The sequence below is a fragment of the Leptosomus discolor genome, chromosome 3, assembly GCF_034619465.1.
Source record: "Leptosomus discolor isolate bLepDis1 chromosome 3, bLepDis1.hap2, whole genome shotgun sequence".
NCBI lineage: Eukaryota > Metazoa > Chordata > Aves > Leptosomiformes > Leptosomidae > Leptosomus > Leptosomus discolor.
The window spans coordinates 8420431-8432890 of record NC_141393.1 but is presented as its reverse complement, the minus strand read 5'-3'; the positions used below and the strand labels follow the sequence as shown (position 1 = coordinate 8432890).

Genomic DNA, 12460 nt, shown 5'->3' with positions numbered 1-12460 from the left:
ACATTTAGCAGTTAGTTTTTTGTTCAATTTTTTTCCATCTCTTCGCAGTCAATTAACAATTTTATGAATTATTTTAAAGATATTCAAATTATTGTGATACATTATTGCGACTGATAGGCTTAGTTCCATGTTCTGAAGGCTAATTCATAAAAGATACTAAATATTTTGTGTACATTGGCTACTCTGAATTGGTACCGTAGACTTATTTATTGCCACAGAATTCTTCCTGTCAAATAAGGTGAATTTTCAGAGTAATGAGATATTTCACTCAGACAAAGATAAGAACTGATGAGTCCTTCAAGAAAAATTAATATTTCAAATATGCCATATTTTTTCAAAAATATTTTAATATGGCTTTTATGCAGGTTTTTAGCACAGCAACCATTTCTTTGCCTACAAAATAAAAAGAGTAGGTGTTGCTTAAGGGATAGCAGAGTACCACCAGCAATGCTTCTGTTTAAGGCTGTTTAAACTTATAAACCCATTTGTTTGTAAGACTTTTCTTGCTACCTAATGGTAACGAGATGGATAAAACACCATATTCTTGTCTGAGCATTATCGAAGTATGGTACGAAATTCAGTCTAGGACCATATTTGCTCTGCAACCCATTAACAGGAACCCTCAACTATACTTACATTCTTATATTATCTTTTTCTGTTGACAAATTTTTCATTGAGGACTGCACAGCAGAAAGATTTTTCTGGTACTCATTAATTAAACAGTACTGTTGTTGCTTCACTGCCTTAACAGCATCTAGTTCTTGAAGCAGCCTGTCCCAGCAGGGCACTGCAGGCTCTGTGGTGTGCAGCTCTGCTCTGTTTGATCCTGTTGCTTTGGGAAACGCTTCTTGACTACGGCACAAAGATTTTGCTTTCCATGTTTCCAGTTCAGTTTGTAAATTCTACAATCAAGCCCACCACAGAGAGAGGATTAAAAGAAGATCTTAAACACTTTCAGCACAAAATACAGATAAATACTGATACATCTACAGACATACACTTGCCCATTCACATGCAGATGACCACGCATGCCTGTGCACATCATGGAAGCACACGTGCAATCGTAGGTGTATCTACTACTGCACTCTAGAAGAGCAGTACAAAATATGGTATTTACGTGGACATACTTGCATTAATGCACAGTGTTTGTAGATTACCTGGTAGACAAACCGCCTAATCATGCAGTCAAACTTCAGATAAGACTATACGCAACAATTTTGTTTTGCCCAAGTATTTCATAATTCCGTAACTGTAACACTACATTAACAATGAGGAATGGCTTTGCAATTTCCATACCGCCAGCTCTTTCAGTTGTTCATTTATAAGCACAATATCCAGTTCAGCCACTTCATTTTTCAGCTCATTGACCTTTTGTTCCTCTTCAAAATATGCTGTGTTTACTTGCACTCCAGGAAATATTTCCTTCTGGACAACCACTTCTGCACCTGTGTCCTACAACACAAAACAGGATTCTTATTTCTGAAGGTCCTAAATCAAGAAGTTTTCTGACTGCAACACTTTGATTCACATGTTTAAGCCACGCCTAAATCCTGCTGTGGTTTCTTCCACAGCCTCTGCGGGTCAACCAGGACCCAGAGGCTGGAACCTTTACAACCACCCCCCACCTCTGCAGTCACCCTAGCTTGCCAGCACTGCTCAGATAGCTATGAAATCTCCACCCATCATTTTCCATTTGAAACTCTGATATCCCCACCTTCAAATAACACCCTCCCTGCACCCACCTCTGCTACTGATAAATTCAAAGGTCTATCCTGTCTTCTCCCCCTACTCCTTACACATTCATGGATGTTTAACCTCTCCTCACCCACATTCCTTCTGCTCAGTGCCTGCCTTGATATAGTGCTGTGTGCTTCACCAGGACCATGTCTTGCAACTGTTCTTCATAGGGTGACTCATGCATGAAGCAGCTTGGCTGTGACACAAAGCCAAGGCTACTACTGCCACAAGTGCTATCCAAAATCAGGGGTAAGATGAGAGCGTTAGGGACCCATGCCTCAATTGGAAGGGAATGGGAGGCCCCAGACCCAGTCCCTGGCACTGCCATTGATTCCCATGACAGAAGGACAAGCCACTTGGAGTGTGATCAGGTTCAACAGCCCATCAGCTGAGCTCAGGTCATTGCCCACGTAGATACTCTTAGCCAGCCCCAGTTGAGATGTAAAACATAATCCTGTAAATCACCTTCAGCTATTGCAGACAACAACATAAATGAAATGCCACAGGCTTATTGGGTCACATGGTGATACCTTAAAAAATCTTTCTGCATTTCTCTTCCCCCAGTACCTGTCTGTATCTGGTGTAAACTGTGATCTGTTCCACGTATAGACTACATGTAAGTGAATGCACACAAATATACAAATATGACTACAGTGCGAGCTTCCCCATGGTACCAACCTACAAAACGAGCAACAATAAAAAAATCTTGTTTGATAAACTTACTGTATTGCTACTTTAAATACTATTTTGCTAGGAAGCAGCCAGCTAGCCCTGCAGCCATATCACTTGTAAGCTGTCACTGTTGTCTGTCTGTCTGCGGGTCATGAGCTATTCAATATATACCTGCTTCCAAGTGTGGGAAACATGTAGCACATTGTAAACACTATCGGAAAAGAATCGTTCTATTTATTTGAACTCTTTTGGTTATTTTCAGTCAAAACTGAAGGGGACCACTCATGAAATAGTCAATCAGAGAACTTTTCCATTTCTCTGTGTACACATCCATAACAGTTGCATCAATTCAGACAGAAGATTTCATCTTAAGAGACTTTGGAGTGCCATAGAACTGAAGTAAGCAGAAAAGCTCAGCTAAGCTATCACAAAGTGAGGAGGAAATCCACTTTACCAGATTGAAATATAAACACATCAAAACACGCAGAGAAATAAGCGTCCTGACACTAAGAAAAACCTCTGGATTGCTGTTTACATGTTTTGCTTCTTTGTATGACATTCTCAACACACACCGTGGCACTCCCTCCCCAGATACACAGACACTTAGATAGTGTCAATCTCCCCGCACAATAGTTTTAGTGTTTCCCATAGTTTTTCAGTCCATCAGATAGTTGGAGAGGGAGAAAAATACGAGAAGTGAAGACAAGGGGGATTGCTAACCAGTTACTGTCCTTCAGGTAGAAAGCCAGGGCTCCCTGGCTGACTCTTCACAGTGCAGGCCAGTGGGAAACTGCCAACCATCACTCTGGCTTCAGGCTAGGGTATAGCCCACAGTTTACATCCTTTCTTACCCAACACCTTCCTCAGGAAATCAGCAGAACCTAATTCCCTTTCCCTGTACAAGCTTCAAATTGACTGAATACAAACACTTAAAGATCACATTTAGATGTGAAAATCTGTCACTTCAGAGTAGAATAGAATAGAACAGAGTATTTTCAGGTGGAAGGGACCTACAACAATCACCTAGTCCAACTGCTTGACCAATTCAGGGCTGACCAAAAGTTAAAGCATTGTCCAAATGCCTCTTAAACACTGCCAGGCTTGGGTCATTGACCACCTCTCTAGCAAGCCTGTTCCAGTGTTTGACCATCCTCTCAGTAAAGAAATGCTTCCTAATGTCCAGTCTAAACCTGCCCTGGCACAGCTTTGAACCTTTCCCACACATCCTATCACTGGATACCAGGGAGAAGAGATCAGCACCTCCCTCTCCACATGCCCTCCTCTGTAAGCTGCAGAGAGCAATGAGGTTGCTCCTCAGCCTCCTTTCCTCCAAACTAGACAAGCCCAAATTCCTTAGCCGCTCCTCATAGGACATGCCTTCCAGCCCTTTCAGCAGCTTTGCTGCCCTCCTCTGGACACATTCAAGGACCTTCACATCCTTAAAACTGTGTGGCCCAGAACTGCACACAGTATTCAAGGCGAGGTCACATTAACATTAAATACAGTGGGGTAATCACCTCTTTTGACTGACTCTGTTTAACGCACCCCAGGATGCAGTTTGCCCTCTTAGCTGCCAGGGCACACTGCCGACTCCTATTGAGCCTGCTGTCAACCAGCATTCCCAGATCCCTTTCTGCAGGGTTGCTCTCCAGCCACTCCTCTCCCAATTTATACATGTGCCTGGCATTACTCCATCCCAGGTGCAGCATCTGGCATTTGGACTTGTTAAATTTCATCCTGTTAATCATTGCTCAATGCTTCAATCTAACTAGATCACTCTGCAAGGCATCTTGTCCCTCAAGAGGGTTAACAGCATCTCCCACTTCGGTATCATCAGCAAACTTGCTAATGGTGCACTCAACTCCTGTATCTAGATCATTGACAAGTATATTGAACAGAACTGGCCCTAGAATTGAACGCTGAGGAACCCCACTGGTGACTGGTCACCAGCCAGATGTACTCCCATTCACTACAACCCTTTCAGCTCTGCCCTTCAGCCAGTTCTTCACCCAGCGCACTGTGAACCTACTCATCCGACAGTTGGACAGCTTGTCCAGAAGGATGCTGTGAGGGACATATCAAAAGCCTTACTAAAATCCAGAAAAACTACATCCACCACCTTCCCTTCATCCTCTGGGCAGATGACCTTATCCTAGAAGGATATCAAATCAGTTAAACGGGACTTTCCCTTTGTGAACCCGTGTTGACTGTGCCAGTTCTGTTTAATATCTTTATCAATGATCTGGACAAAGGGATCAAGTGCTCCCTCAGCAAGTTTGCAGACAACACCAAATTGGGCAGGAGTGTTGAACTGCTTGAGGGTAGAAAGGCTCTACAGAGGGATCTAGACAGGCTGGAGAAATTGGCCAAGGCCAACTGTATGAGGTTCAACAAGGCCAAGTACTGCGTCCTGCACTTGGGTGACAACAACCCCCTGAAACACCACAGGCTTGGGGAAGAGTGGCTGGAAAGCTGCCCGGCGGAAAAGGACCCAGGGGTGCTGGTTGACAGCCGGCTGAACATGAGCTGTCAGTGTGCCCAGGTGGCCAAGAAGGCAAACAGCATCCTGGCCTGTATCAGAAATGGTGTGGCCAGCAGGAGCAGGGAGGTGACCATGCCCCTGTACTCAGCACTGGTGAGGCCGCACCTCGAATGCTGTGTGCAGTGTTGGGCCCCTCACTACAGGAAAGACACTGAGGTGCTGGAGAGAGTGCAGAGAAGGGCGATGAAGCTGGTGAAGGGTCTGGAGAGCAAGTCGTATGAGGAGCAGCTGAGGGAACTGGGGCTGTTTAGCCTGGAGAAGAGGAGGCTGAGGGGAGACCTTATCGCTCTCTACAACTGCCTGAAAGGAGGTTGTAGTGAGGTGGGGGTTGGTCTCTTCTCCCAAGTAACAAGCGAAATAGACAAGAGGAAATGGCCTCAAGTTGTGCCAGGGGAGGTTTAGATTGGATATTGGGAAAAATTTCTTCACCGAAAGGGTTATCAAGCACTGGAACAGGCTGCCCAGGGAAGTGTTGCAGTCACCATCCCTGGAGGTATTTAAAAAATGTGTAGATGTGGTGCTTAGGGACATGGTTTAGTGGTGTTCTTGGCAGTGTTAGGGTAACAGTTGGACTTGGGGATCTTAAAGGTCTTTTCCAAACTAAATGATTCTATGATTATTGTGTTGTTCTTTATGTGCTTTTCCATAGTACCCAGTATGACCTTTGCCATAATTTTTCCAGGAACTGAGTTTAGCCTAACAGGTCTGTAGTTTCCTGGGTGTTCCCTCACCCCCTTCTTGTAAATTGGAATAATTGGCTAGCTTCCAGTCAGCTAGGGCCTCCCCAAACTCCCATGAACTTTGGGAGATTTTGTTGGGGTTTCCAGTTACAGCAGATGTGCAAGTCCCAGGTAAGACCTGCGAATGGACAGGCCAGCTCTGGACCTGTCTATAGATTTAACTGTGAAGATGGGATCTGGCCCCACCTTCAATTTAAGAATGTGGTGACCAAGAATCATCAGTCATAGGGCACTTGTGATGTAACACCCTTACTCTTAAAGAATAGACTTAGTAATGTCGTTTAGTAATGTACCTTGTTATTCATTCAGCTTGAATTCATTCTCCTTTCTCTATTTTATTTCATGTATTTTCTTATGCTGGATCACCCTTGGATTTCAGTTTTCTGATCTGCCTTCCTTACGATGGCAAAGACTATCACAGCTAACTATAATAACACGGAAAGAAGTTGTATTGATTAACAATTTAAAGAGAAACTCAAAATATCACAAAATAAAGACTAGTTACGATGGCTCTGAAAACCAAAACTGTTCTTTTGAACAGATCCACTGAAAAATACGGTGTGGCTAGCGCTTTGGATAAGATTCAAAACTACCATGGACATAAAACAGAACTATACACAATAGTCTTGATTTTGATGCGACAGTAATTGCCTCTCTTTTGTAACAGAACTTCAGCTGAAGCCCATGTGGAAACAAAAATTCAACGACTCTTGAGAAATGCAGCTTGAAATAACAGAATGTGGGTTACCTCATGTGCAGAAACTGGGGGAATTGATTCCAGACCATCTTTCTCAGCTGCTGCAGACTTCAGGACTTGACCCTTCTGGCACACCCTTTGTTGAACCTGCTCCACATCCTCTGTATATGACTGATTCTTGACAGCACTAGGTTTCTCCTTTCGGTTTAAGAAAAATAAAAGAAACAAGTAACCAAAAAGCTCTAATCAAACCTGCTGAGTAGAAAGCACAGTGCTTGAGATGACAAAGTTACAAAGTCCATAATTATAGGTAGACGAGGAAAACCACAATTACATCTCCTAATTTATTGTGGGCAAGGTCATGGCAAAGGAAACCATTCAGAAGAAGCAGTGCTGTGATTTTGTTATAAATTTTTAGAATAATTGCAGACTTCAAGTGTTCTTCCTTTGACCTACGCTGTTCATGTTTCATTATTCTAAGCACGGACCTTGAACTGTGTACCCCTGGATGCAGTCTTGAATGCATTTTTTAAAAGGTTTAGCTTTTTCCTGAGGGTCCAGTCTTGTACTGTAGACAGAGAGTCTGTGATTAGACACCCAGCTGAATATCAGGCAGGCTATTCCCATGGGCAGCCCGGGGATTTGGTCTAAGTACATGCTGAGCTGACTGTAAGTTCTGCTTGAGTTTGTTTATCGTCTGAGGACAGATAAAATAAACAGCGACCTACACAAAATAAAGAACGGCAAATCCTTACAGCATGACCGTGGTGGAGAGCACAGAACTGGGGACCTATCTGTGCTCCATGGATATCTGAGCTAGTGGCTGCAAGTCAGATAGGACGGATACTGGAAGCAGCTTACCCACAACCCAGAATCAACAAATTTACCCCACTTCTCAGCAAGCTCATCAGTGCACATTGTGCCCCAACTTGTCACTACTACACTGCTTTCAGCATCTCACACAGTTTGCTAAAACTGAAAGTCTGAGAAGAGCCTGGCTCTCTCTTCTCTCTAACATCCCTTCAGGGAGGGGATGACAGCAACAAGACCCCTGTTAGCCTGTTCATCCCCACCAAGAACTTAGGCTCTTCCCACTCAGTATGGCTCCAGCTCCTAAACACTCCTCTAGTTTGTTGAAATTCCCCTTGTACCCGGACACACTGAACAGGACACAGCATTTCAAATGTAGCCTCATACATGCAAAGTAGATATGTAAATAAGAAAACTAACTAAATAAAAGAGACTCAAGCAAAATAAAAGATTTCAAGCAAAATGGTAAGAAGTCTTCAGAATACATCCATGTGACTTGGAATGCAATATCCTCAGCAAACGACTAATGAAAAAAAATTACCTCCATACTAATTTTAAATGTATAGGATTGAGAGAGTTAATGCATACTAAGTATACAGCACATCAGATAAAGCCAGCTCAGTGTAACTTGCTTTTTTGTTATTTATTTAGTAGTAGTATCATCCCCACTGCAACTAAACTGTATATACATACCCTCAAATTCAATGACTCTTGTGTAATCTCATGTCGAGTTACCTCCGCCGGACAGGCTTCTTTTCTTGTTTCATCACCTTCAATACCAACACCATCCTGAAGCCTTTCCAGTTCTGCTTCACCACACTGAACCACACTGTCCAGAAAGCCCTCTTGGACCCTGTCATGTTTGTCCATACCTGGGCTCTCTTTATCAGGCTCCCCCTGATTTGAAAAATACAAGATGTTTACAACCAGTGAAAGTCACAGTCCAAAACCTAAGTTTTCCAAGGAACTTCACACTCCACAAGCTGTCTACTCGATCTTCAGTTTAGCTTAATGAATGAAGGAAAAGGCTGAGATAATCCAAACCCAGAGTCTCTTGGAAACGCCTGCTCAGATCAGTTTGCCAATTCGGGACTTTAATCACTATGAAAAAGTTTCAGGACAAACCAAACAGGAGTACGTGCTCACATGATTTTTAATACTGCCATAGAATTTTCTGCTTAGACACATTTGGCAACTCTAACTAGTGATCTTGCTCCTTCTCCAGAAATCCCAGTACAGGTTACTCTGATATTTTGATGGTCACTTCTCCCAGCCTCTGTTACCACTCAATGGTCAAGTCAAAGAGGGAGTTCTCCAACTCATTCCCTCAGCTTTGCACACATCAAGTCATTTACAGCGTGAATGTCCTGAGGTCCCTAAAGATCAGCAGTTCCAGGTTAGCGCCTCTCATCACCTACCTTGTGCGTGTGGGTAACAAAACCTGTTGAAATCACAGGTATGTTGCAAGTTTTGCATCATGGAGAAAGAGGGTCCAAGCCCTGGGGGCTTGTAGAGACCATCACATTCATATCATGCACCTTCACCTGTGCAAGGCTGAGGGTATGATTTAGAGAAGATCATTTATCATTCCTTTCATCAGATAAGGAAAATATGTCTCTGTAAGACTACAAATTTTAATGGTTTACATATGCATTTCTAATGAACAGATAGGCATACACACACACACACACATATATGTACTGACACATATTAGAACATATTTGTCAGGCACCTGAACAGTCCGCCCCGATCTATCCTTGCTTTGATGGAAATCCTGTAATGGGCTGTCTGACAAGATGCTGCTTTCCTCCAGAAGTGGATCGTTTTGCTTCTTTTTCTCGGACATGTTTCCATTTACATATTGACCCTAAGAGAAATGAGATTAAAAAAAACCTGCTTGTGTGACCACAAAAAATTGTATTTTAACATTAAGTCTCTGAATGGCAAAAATTGTTATTTATGAAAACAAACAGGACAGATACTGTGCTGCAGTTCTAAACAAGTTTTAATGGTTTAAGAGAAGCTCTCAAAGTTCTTTAGCAGTGGCGTATCTGCAATTTTCTCATCTATACACCTTCTCCCCTTGTGTCCTGACCAAGGATACTTGCTGTACTTATATGCAAAAGAAAGCCACATGCAGGTTGTGTTTAAATTGAAAACTGCAGTTTTCAATGGACAACATTGACTTGTTACAGACTTGTTATAAAAAGTTAAGGGAGTTCTCCACATCTTTGATTTATACGCATACATTTACACAAGGCTTAATTTGAATGAAATTTAGGATGCAATATAGGAAGCAATATACAAAAGGCATTTGAGAGACAGACGCCTCTTTAACCAGTCTTCCACTGTCATTACTGTCAACAAATATGCTCACATCATGCATTTCCAAAGGCTCCTTTAACTCCACTGCTGTGGGGCTCTCTTCTGCAGCGACAGGAGTATCACAAGTGATCTGTATCTCTCTCTTCAGCATTGTACCTGCCTTATCTTCCATTTGTATTTCATTACCAATCTCATCTTTTAACTCAAGGGCTTCACAGAAAATATTTTTCTCCTTTTGCTTGACATTTTCAAGTCTTTCTTCCAGACTCCTGTGTTCACTTTGAAGTGTTTCAATCTCATCCTTAATAAACTTCTGTCCTGGTGAAGAGGTGTTTTGTTTAACAGTTTCTGCTAAAACCAGAATCTTCTTTAACGAGTCTTCACATTGACTAAGAGGTCCTTGTTGTTTCTTTAAACACGAAGAAAACATTTTATTGAAAAGTATCTTCACTCAATATACTTAATGCTAAGATCTAAAGTCAATCACTAAAATCATAAATATTTGTTGTGAACAACAAACTGTGCTGAAAAGTGCATGCAGACCTATTTGCTGCAGAAAGTCAAATACTGAACCAGTAATTTTAGTCAGCCATTTTTATGAACACCTGAAGCTATAAGCATTACAACAACGATAAAATAATCAGACAGTATGCTGTGAGGCCACCTTTCCAAGTTGCGAACAGATAATCCCCTCCCTCTCCTATTCCTTTTTACTTGTTAGAGGTATAGCAAATTCTGGAGGAAGGGGAATTGCAATGATCCATATCTGAGCTACAGTTTCAGCTTTCAGTAGTTTTCTATGCTCAGAGCTACAAGACTGTTATCTGCCAAAGCGCAAAAGAACATCTACTTATGCATGAAGGACACTTCTTAAAACTGAACTTGGCTCACTGACATTTTCCTAAGCTTTCTGCTCTGGCTAATTTAAAGACACTTACTAGCACCAAATTTATGATCTCTTTCCTCATCATACCCACACAGGAAAAAAAAAAAACAAACTCAACCAACCAAATTGGTCTATGAGCTTCAGTTAGGACAATTCTACCTTCAGTGCAGTGGACAGTAAAGGCCCACTCAGTTCATTAAGAGTGACTTTAGGCCTACAATTATCTTGATAGAAGGAACATACAATTTATATTTTAGAAAGGTTTCTCAGTTTTTCCATTTGACGCCATTAGCAGTTCTCTCTTATAAATGTGATGGCGGCTACAAGTCCCTAGGGCATGGACCCACTTTCCCCATGATGGAAAACCTGCCACGTACCTGTGATTTCAACTTGTTTTGCTCAGCTGATGGCTGTTCCGTTGCTGCCCCTTCACAATCAGCAAGCTTCTCAGAGACAGTTTTCAGCTCCGTGCTCAGGCCTGCTACCATATCCTGAAACTGCTGATGCTCTTGAACACGACTTTCCAACGTCTGCACTATGGTCTAGAAACCAAGGAGTTTCTAGGATTAGTCCATCATTAACTCAAACAAATATAACTCATCCATAGACTGTCACAGCTTTTCCAGGACCCCAGCAACACAAAAAACTTGCTTGTTTCCCATAAAATATCCAGCTAATGACAGGTGCACAGAAAATACCTTGCCCTCTTCCCAGCACATCATGGACTCCACCATGAACAAAATCTTCATTAGTAGCAGGAAGCAGAAGAGTTTTCATTCCATAAGAATATACTTCTAAAAGGGATGTTTTCTATCCAAAATGCATGAAAGATTGTGCAGAATGCCACACAGGGGGCAAATGCAATTTGCGCTAAACTGGGTGCAACCAACAACAAACAAGATGGAGGAAAAACCATTCATCCTTCCAAAAGGGAAAAGAAATATCGTGGCTTGGAGATTAGAGGAACAAACACTTCATATTATAGCTACCTGAATCTGTTCATACAGGTATAAAATGTTATTCTTCACGCTTACCTTGGTCTCATTTGTTTAAACATTTATCCCTCTGCAAAGCAGAAGGCATTGAAAAACATGAGCTTGTGGTGGTCTTTTTCTTACAGTAAGTGAGAGAGAGAGAGGAATTTCCTGCCCTTCTACAGAGGAACTTCCACCACTCCCAGTTTTACCCATAAACTTTCCAGCTGAAAACACTACAGGCCAACAGTGAGAACTGCAATCAACAAGCATATCAATAATCTCATAAGGAAAGAGAGTGAGGTTCCAACCTTTAGCTGGCTGAGCAGATTTTCATGTTGGTGCTTTAATTCTGACCATTCCACCTCTGTGAAGCAGGGGTCCCCAGTGTGACCCTGTAGGTGATCTTCCTGGCTTTTCAACTCATTAAATCGGGAAGTTAAATCTTCTGCTTTCTGCAGGAGGTCAGCATAGTTTGTCAGCTGAGCTTGCTTCTCCTGCAAACCAGGCTGAAGGGCAAAACCTATCTCCTGTTGCTGTTTCTCCAGTTCAGTTAGAGCCAGTCTCAGATCTTCTTTGCTTTGCTCATATTGCTCCCTGTTGAACTGAAGTTGCTCTTGAGGGCTAGGAAAAAATACTGTGTTTAATAGTAGTAAAAAAAATTTTTATTCATTACCTAGAAAATATCAAATTGTCAACAAATCAACCATTAGAATGAACTCGACCATACAGCATACTTTTCTTCAGATTTTAAATTCCAGCTTTAGACTGGAATTTTCAAGGTGATAAAAAAGAAAAACACTGAAGTTATTGCTGCTGAACTGGACCTAATTGCAGGTCAAGTGACCGACCCTCTTAAACCTTAACCCACAAACCTATAATTTCTAGCATCTGAGATTTGATGCTCATGCTCTGCATTTTTCCGCTTTTCATTACAGCAGAAGCTCTGTTTAAAAACTACAATATGGCTATAAATCTATTTTTCTTGACAATTTCTTATGACAGTCTTCTAAAGGGAATGTTCTGTAGAGATACACACTGCTTTGGTTGAGATGGGGGTAGGGGAGTGTTTTAGAG

General features: G+C 42.0%; 1 protein-coding gene across 1 annotated transcript in view; it reads right to left on the bottom strand.

Moving 5' to 3' along the window:
- Window positions 1-12460, bottom strand: part of SYNE2 (spectrin repeat containing nuclear envelope protein 2) — a 209083-nt gene that overhangs the window by 121501 nt on the left and 75122 nt on the right. Inside the window, exons 41-48 of the mRNA XM_086462965.1 lie at window positions 11695-12007; window positions 10787-10951; window positions 9576-9932; window positions 8931-9065; window positions 7934-8095; window positions 6440-6586; window positions 1297-1452; window positions 637-902 (exon numbers count right to left, since the gene is read on the bottom strand). Coding sequence (XP_086319091.1) covers window positions 637-902; window positions 1297-1452; window positions 6440-6586; window positions 7934-8095; window positions 8931-9065; window positions 9576-9932; window positions 10787-10951; window positions 11695-12007 — 1701 coding nt within the window. The remainder of the gene's footprint in view (window positions 1-636; window positions 903-1296; window positions 1453-6439; window positions 6587-7933; window positions 8096-8930; window positions 9066-9575; window positions 9933-10786; window positions 10952-11694; window positions 12008-12460) is intronic.